We start from the raw sequence: 9,029 nt of genomic DNA on the forward strand, positions 1-9,029 counted from the left end.
GATTTCTAATCAGGATGTCATTACTAAAATACCTGAACCATATCAATCTGGGAAAACTAAGAGACACTTTAAGTTGGCCAAAGAAATAATTGATCTAATTGAAATGCTTTATGAAAAGAAGCTTTGTGAGATAAACTTCAAATGATAGTGTAAAACGTCGTCAGTCATGACGATTCTTAAATATGGTAGTCACATTTATTAACCTCCATTACCAAACACAGTTGAACTTAGCAGCACTAAACATACTACATGGAATGTTTATATGTTTCTATATAAGCAGGAACTATTAATTTAATATGCAGCTGCTTTAAATGACAGTGGTTTAGATTGCTATATCTGAAAATGGAGATTTTTATCAGTCTTCGTAATTATTGTTAGTTCAGCCTTTTAAAATAAAAATAGTTTCTCTCTTGATTATTTTATTTGTTTGTATGTTAGTTAAGTTATTGCAAAGATGTAATTTGCATTATAAGTTGAAGCACATCCCTATTAATGTGAATGTTTTAATGCTACAAGTTCAGCTCAGATTGTATTAAATGGTTTTCATCGTACTTGTCGGAGCGATTCCAAAAGGTCAGCATATCAGGCAGCTTATCAACAGCACAACCAATTGTTGCAGGTGTCCCACAAGGTTCTGTCCTAGGCCCTGTACTATTCATTATTTTTATAAATGACTTACCCCTACATAGCAGAAATTCTAAATTAAACATGTTTGCAGATGACACAACAATCTCTGCTTCTGGAAAAACTGTTTCAGATGTACAAATTGTCCTCCAAGAAGATCTTACTATTGTAGAGAACTGGTGCAAAGACAATGCCATGATACCAAATGCTGAGAAGACAAAAGCAATGTTTCTTTCAGCCTCCAACAAGATACATAATACTTTTGGAAATAACAACTCCCTTGAATTTACATTAAACCAACAGAAGCTTGAAACTGTTCATGAAGAAAAACTTCTTGGAATACAAGTTGACCAAAATCTAAATTGGAAAAATCAAATTGACAAAATACTAAAAAAGTGTAATTCATTACTTTATCTTTTGCTAAGAATTAAATTCTGTCTGAACTTACACTCCCGCAAATTATTCTACAATGCTTATATTTTACCCCATTTGGATTACTGTAGCACAATTTGGGGAAACTGCAACTCACAACTGCAAAATGATCTGATTAAATTCCAGAAAAGGGCTGCGAGAATTTTACTTGACAAACCATTTGATACCCCTTCAAATGAACTCTTCAAGGAACTCCATTGGATGACTTTCCCGGAAAGAGTTGATTATAAAAAAGCTGTAACAGTCTATAAAGCATTGCAAACAGAATCTCAAAATTGTCCAGACTACTTAAAGAATAAATTCAAATATGTTAATAATAATAAACTCAGGTCATCACAGCAACAACTTCTTTATATTCCAAAGCCAAATTTAGAATTTTTCAGGAAATCATTAAATTATTCAGGACCGAAACTGTGGAATGACATTCCTTTACATGTAAGATCTTCTGCATCTAGTACAGAATTCAAAAGAAGATATATCCAATGGAAGTTTCCTGGTTGGACAAACTGACAATTAAAATATATTGTTTTTATTCTGTGCTGTTGATTATGTAAAATCTATCTGTTTTGTTCTTTGTTCATGTTGTTAATATGTAAAATGTATTATGTTATTATGTTTAGGTCCTTATGGAAATTTTTCTGTACTTCTGGTTTTGTAAAATGTATCTGTTTTGTTCTTTATTCATGTTGTCGTACCATGTTGTTGTAAATATGTAAAATGTATCATGTTATTACGCTGAGGCCCATACGGAAGATTGCTTCAGCAAGTATGCTGCCTTGTTAAATAAAGTCTTTATTATTATTATTATTATTATTATTATTATAATGTACGAAATTAAAGTTTTAAATTAGTTATCAAGTCTATTAACATCCGTTACAATATGAAGATGCTTTAAATTATGGTCTGACATGCATGTCATTTGTTCTTAGATAGATGCCTATCTCTATCTCAGTTCTGTTTATTGTATTGTTTCAAAAACGACAACTAAACTGGATGTGATGTTTCAAAAATATATTTAATCAAACATGAAGAAAAAAGTAAACATGAGAAAATGTTAAACGTATTATGAAGGGTGATGTTTATCAATCCTCCCTCGTGATCTGATCAGTGTCTGCAATATAGTATACCTGATATCTAGTCTCTATACATATGCACATATATCCATATTCTTAGAAAGCCCTGCAATGATTGGATTCAACTCATATATTAGTATAAACATTGTACATTACCATTTAACATCCGTTACTGTAAATTTTCAATCACCAAGTACAAATCTTCATACTTCAAAAACGTGTAGGAGGTAAAAAGTAAAAATTTCGGGATTCAATCTTGAAAAGTCATACTTTAAGAATAATAAACTTTCATATCGATTTCGAAACCTTACTTTTTCACATCTTTTTAAACCCAAATGGCACAAAAAATATAGGAATGGCTGTACTGCAGATTTCACAGTTGTGCTACTACTTCTGATGCTAGTTTGACGATTTTGCTATAGCTACTAATGCAACTTTCAACTTACATCAATTTAAACATTGTATAAAAATCACTCCGACTGCATAAAATAATGCGGCTAAAAAGTCTCTATTTTTACTCTCGACTTTTTTGTAGAATTTCTATTTTAACTGCAAAAAAATGTCCCGATTTTTTTCTGTTCGTCGGCGTTTTTATAGAACAGAACAGAACATATGTTTATTTTTCTAGGAATTGAACCGAAGTTCCTTTTCCAACCACACAAATAATAATTATAACATACCTCAAGATCAGATAACAATTGCATGATTACATACATCACAACAAACAAAAAAGTAAACACGGAGAGTGACAAAATATCAATGTCATGATCTATATGATTATATCACATTATTTATACAGTTACTTCTTATTTCATTTGCCTTTAATATATAAAATGCCAATTTTGTTATTATTTTTTCATTTTCAGTGTTCAACAGTTCTATAAATTTGTACATGCTGGGTCTTCTCCAGTAATGTTCTGGAATGAGTCCTTTTCTTATATGATTATATTTTGGGCATTTCAACACAAAATGATACTCGTCCTCAATGTCTCCATTTTCATCATCACAAATTAAACACAGTCTGTCTTCCCTGTTGAGTCTATTACGGCCATAACGGCCCGCTTCTACCCTTAGGCTATGTGAAGACACGCGCAATTTGGTCAAAGCAGATCTTTTGCCTTTTGATAACTGGTTTAACTATCCAGCATAACTAAAGTCTGTTTTAATATATTTATATAATGACAATGTTCTATTTGTGTTAATGTTTTCTAACCAGTCCTGAATAGAACAATCAATTAGTTTTTGCTTAAAAGTAGTGGTGTTAAAATTCTTATCCACTGCAAGTGGATTCTCCAATACGTATCCGAAACCATTTGAGCACAATAAATGTTTAATACTAAGTATTATTTGTCCAATTAGCTTTACCGTTGTTACAATCAACAAGCGAACAATTATATAATGCCTTCAATATGCAATTATCGGTATTAACAATTTTGAACCAATACTTTATAGCATGAACATATCTATTGATATACAAAGGATATCTACCTAGCTCTCCATAAATACTAGCGTTGCTGGTGCTTAACTTCACATTCAAAATTCTCTTACAAAACTTCAAGTGTATTCATTCTAGCTCTTTAGACTTTATCATTCCCCACACTTTACACGAATAGTTGAGAACAGAGCTCACAAAGGAGTCAAATAGCTGACAATATATTTTTAGTTTCATATCAAAGTGTTTTATATTGTGTAACAAAAAGTTCATTGCCTTAAAACCTTTTCATGCAAGCATAGTTTGATTCATAGTGAAGGAACCAGACAAGTTAAATACAACACCAAGGTAATTGAAATTTGTCACAGTTTCTAGAGGCTGACCATCATACATCCAATGCTCATTTACCAGTATCATTCCACCTTTTTTAAGTACCATTACTTTAGTCTTTTCGATATTAACCTCAATACCCCTGCAATCACAATAATCTTTGAACAAGTTTAAGTTAGTTTGCAAATCCTGCGGTGTCTCTGCTACAATTGTCATATCGTCTGCATACATCAGTAGCATGAGCGTGACCTCTTGTAAAATTATTCGGTCTGGATTGGCTTGTAAAAACATTTCTGAATCCTCTATAAATAAAGCATAAAAAAGTGGCAAGGTTATGTCCCCTTGTTTCAAGTCAGTGCATATATTGATAAAATCCAACACTTGTCACAATGTTTAATTTTACTTCTCACCTCTGTATACATAGACCTCAACATTCGTAGCATTTTCCCAGATATTCCAAGTTTATGTAACTTATACCACAATGCATTTCTATTAATTGAGTCAAAAATTTTCTTAGTATCAACCATTACAACGTACAGCCTTTTACCATTATTCAGCATATTTTCAACAAGTGTGTTTAGACAAAAAATTGCATCTACCGGTGACAACCCTGAGCTGAAACCGAACTGTGCATCTGTATTAATGTGATAACTTTTGCACCAATCATTGAGTCGATTATTCATCACTAATGTAAACAGTTTTGCTATACAACTAATCAACGTAATTCCACGATAATTACTAGGATCCCGCTCATCGCCTTTTTTATACAAGGGTACTATCAAGCCTTCCATCCATTTGCTTGGAAATTCGCTGCTCTTGAAAATTTTATTAAATAAGTCCTTTATATGTCCGAGTAATATGTCACCTGCTTCTATGAAATATTCATTTATAAGATTATCCATCGAATCCGCTTTTCCCTTTTCCAGTGACTTAACTACTTTCTCTATTTCTGCAGGACTAATTCTGGCATCTTACTGTTCATAGATAACATCGTTGGGATCTAAATTCCTATCACAAAACTCGTCTGCATTCTCATTATTTGAAATACTTATTTCTTCGGACAGTGCTTTAAAATATTTGAAAAAGTCTCCAATATCAATATTTTCTCCCTTTCTACTATTTTTCTGTGAGAAATACTTCCAAAACTTTTGCATTTCTTTTTTGTTTTTAAATTCTCTATTTCAGTCATTTTTCATTTTTAAATGTCATTTTCTTCCTTTTTATAAATGTTTTATATGCATACTTTTTTTAATGTAACAACTGTCTGTTTACAGGCGTTTTCACGACATTAAAAGCACGCAAAGCATCAATATATTCCTCTTCTTCTCATAACATTCATTGTCAAACCATTCAGACATTTTAACCGGGAACTCTTTACTATTAAAGGATACTTTGTCTTTGTTTTTAATTATTTTTAGCTCACATGTCACAAAGTGACAGTGTGAGCTTTTGTGATCGCGCAGCGTCCGTCGTCCGTCCGTGCGTAAACTTTTGCTTGTGACCTCTCTAGAGGTCACATTTTTCATGGGATCTTTATGAAAATTGGTCAGAATGTTCATCTTGATGATATCTAGGTCAAGTTCGAAACTGGGTCACGTGTGGTCAAAAACTAGGTCAGTAGGTCTAAAAATAGAAAAACATTGTGACCTCTCTAGAGGCCATATTTTTCACAAGATCTTCATGAAAATTGGTCAGAATGTTTACCTTGATGATATCTAGGTCAAGTTTGAAACTGAGTCACGTGCCTTCAAAAACTAGGTCAGTAGGTCAAATAATAGAAAAACCTTGTGACCTCTCTAGAGGCCATATTTTTCAAGGGATCTGTATGAAAGTTGGTCTGAATGTTCATCTTGATGATATCTAGGTCAAGTTCGAAACTGGGTCACATGCCAACAAAAACTAGGTCAGTAGGTCAAATAATAGAAAAACCTTGTGACCTCTCTAGAGGCCATATTTTTCATGGGATCTGTATGAAAGTTGGTCTGAATGTTCATCTTGATGATATCTAGGTCAAGTTCGAAACTGGGTCAGTTGCGGTCAAAAACTAGGTCAATAGGTCTAAAAATAGAAAAACCTTGTGACCTCTCTAGAGGTCATACTTTCAAATGGATCTTCATGAAAATTGGTCAGAATGTTCACCTTGATGATGTCTAGGTCAGGTTCGAAACTGGGTCACGTGCCGTCAATAACTAGGTCAGTAGGTCAAATAATAAAAAAACCTTGTGACCTCTCTAGAGGCCATATTTTTCATGGGATCTGTATGAAGGTTGGTCTGAATGTTCATCTTGATGATATCTAGGCCAAGTTCGAAACTGGGTCAACTGTGGTTAAAAACTAGGTCAGTAGGTCTAAAAATAGAAAAACCTTGTGACCTCTCTAGAGGCCATATTTTTCACAAGATCTTCATGAAAATTGGTCAGAATGTTCACCTTGATGATATCTAGGTCAAAATCGAAACTGGGTCATGTGCCTTCAAAAACTAGGTCAGTAGGTCAAATAATAGAAAAACCTTGTGACCCCTCTAGAGGCCATATTTTTCATGGGATCTGTATGAAATTTGGTCTGAATGTTCATCTTGATGATATCTAGGTCAAGTTTGAAACTGGGTCAGCTGCGGTCAAAAACTAGGTCATTAGGTCTAAAAATAGAAAAACCTTGTGACCTCTCTAGAGGCCATACTTTTGAATGGATCTTCATGAAAATTGGTCAGAATGTTCACCTTGATGATGTCTAGATCAAGTTTGAAACTGGGTCACGTGCCATCAATAACTAGGTCAGTAGGTCAAATAATGAAAAAACCCTGTGACCTCTCTAGAGGCCATATTTTTCATGGGATCTGTATGAAAGTTGGTCTGAATGTTCATCTTTATGATATCTAGATCAGGTTCAAAACTGGGCCACATGAGCTCAAAAACTAGGTCACTATGTCAAATAATAGAAAAAAAAATGACGTCATACTCAGTTCAAAACTGGGTCATGTTGGGACAGGTGAGCGATTCAGGACCATCATGGTCCTCTTGTTTAAAAAAAGTGGTGACGCAGCATCATGCATTAGCCTTACAAAATCGTCAGCACATGTATTAATATATTCACTGTTATTCAGAGCATGGTTAAACTCGGATAATTTTGATATAATTAACCTTCTAAATTCATCCCTTTTATCACTGTCCCATCTGATATAAGCGCGTTCACCTTTAGATAAATCTGTCTGCTCCCTTAACCTTTCGCACGATAAAGTGAATGTAACGGTGTATATATTATCTACCATCGTTCACTACAATGTGATACTGAACATTATATTATATTATATAGTTCAGTTAACTACACTGTGATACTGGACATTATGTAATATCTACCACCATTCACTACAATGTGATACTGAACATTATATATTACATAGCTCTGTTCACTGCAATGTGATACTGAACAGTATATTATATTATATAGCTCCATTCACTCCAGTATGATACTGAACAGTATATTATATTATATAGCTCCATTCACTGCAGTGTGATACTGAACAGTATATTATATTATATAGCTCCATTCACTCCAGTGTGATACTGAACAGTATATTATATTATATAGCTCCATTCACTCCAGTGTGATACTGAACAGTATATTATATTATATAGCTCCATTCACTGCAGTGTGATACTGAACATTATATTATACAGTTGAATATCGTTACCTCGATACTCCGGTTAGCACGATGTGTTTGAGTCGGTCCCGATTTTTCCCTTTTTATCTTAATGTAATTATTTATCATTACCTCGATATGATTAGCTTGATATTTTGTTTAGCTCAATGAGATTTTCAGTCCCGTGAACTTACCTATACTGTTTCTTTTTTATACCCCATGTTGTATTCTGCGTGATACCTGGGTGAAAATAAAGATGTTCTGTTCTGTTCTGTTCTGTTTTTCCACCTGGTTTCGTCGATATCACAGCGTGTCAAAAAATATCCATGTTATTTGTAAGGTGTGAAAATCAACCTATTATTGTCAGGCGACGTATTAATCATATTCAAGTTAGTTTGTGTGTTTGCTTTCATTGTTATTTAAATCTTTAATCCAATTTAAATGTCAGGAAGTTATTTAACTCCCAATGATTAGTCTTATAAAAGCAGGAAAACTGTTTTCCAATATATCAACTAATTTAGATGGAATATTTTCTGTTTGACGGTGTAAAAATCTGCCATTTAGCATTGAGTAACAATCTGTTAACTAGCAAATTTTCGTTATCGAAGCAAAGTCAAAATGACTACTCAACTAGGAACATTACTGCTGCATTCAGTCTTGTTTAGGGAAGGAATAAAGATGCTAATGTTTAAATGTATATTTTGAAAAATTATAAAGTTGTATGTATGTATTTAAATAAATGAAGATGCTTTATTTGTCAATAAGATTAAAATCGTATTTACGATTTATATTATTTCTTTCCCCTTTCAAACCCTCTGGAAAAAAGCATTGGATATAATGACAATAAAGATGTCTGACAAAAGTACAAAGTCGTCCCAGGTATTGTTGATATCGTTACGTCGAACTTCGGATACGTCGATGCAATTTTTACAGTCCCTTGAATATCGAGGTAACGGTATTCGACTGTATTATATAGCTCCATTCACTGCAGTGTGATACTGAACAGTATATTATATTATATAGCTCCATTCACTGCAGTGTGATACTGAACAGTATATTATATTATATAGCTCCATTCACTGCAGTGTGATACTGAACAGTATATTATATTATATAGCTCCATTCACTGCAGTGTGATACTGAACAGTATATTATATTATATAGCACCATTCACTGCAATGTGATACTTAAGAAATAATATATCTCATCCAGTGATTTGTCGTTGAATAAATCATTGTTTGGAGTTCAGATGCGAAGGAATTATATCACGAGGGCGCAGCCCGAGTGATATAATAATACGCATCTGAACGACAAACAATGATTTATTCAAGAACAAATCACTAAATGACATATATTATTTCGATTCTAACACGTTACCAAGGACTTATAAGTACATTCTTGACAACATTCATCAAAAATTTGCCCGTTTTCAATTGGTTTCATTCCAGCGCTCCACTATGCCGTTTGACGCTATGACGTAATAATTGTGACGTCAGAA

General features: G+C 33.3%; 1 protein-coding gene across 1 annotated transcript; it reads left to right on the forward strand.

Moving 5' to 3' along the window:
* The first annotated feature begins 708 nt into the window (after positions 1–708).
* On the forward strand, positions 709–1,566 carry LOC128557467 (uncharacterized). Its single transcript, XM_053544847.1, has one exon. The coding sequence runs from the start codon at positions 709–711 to the stop codon at positions 1,564–1,566; it is 858 nt and encodes a 285-aa protein (XP_053400822.1).
* Positions 1,567–9,029: the final 7,463 nt, after the last annotated feature.

The sequence above is a fragment of the Mercenaria mercenaria genome, chromosome 5 (assembly GCF_021730395.1).
Source record: "Mercenaria mercenaria strain notata chromosome 5, MADL_Memer_1, whole genome shotgun sequence".
Lineage (NCBI taxonomy): Eukaryota > Metazoa > Mollusca > Bivalvia > Venerida > Veneridae > Mercenaria > Mercenaria mercenaria.

What these genes read in the sequence shown, in the direction of transcription:
- LOC128557467 (XM_053544847.1), top strand. Translation starts at nt 709, where the DNA reads ATGTTTGCAGATGACACAACAATCTCTGCTTCTGGAAAAACTGTTTCA.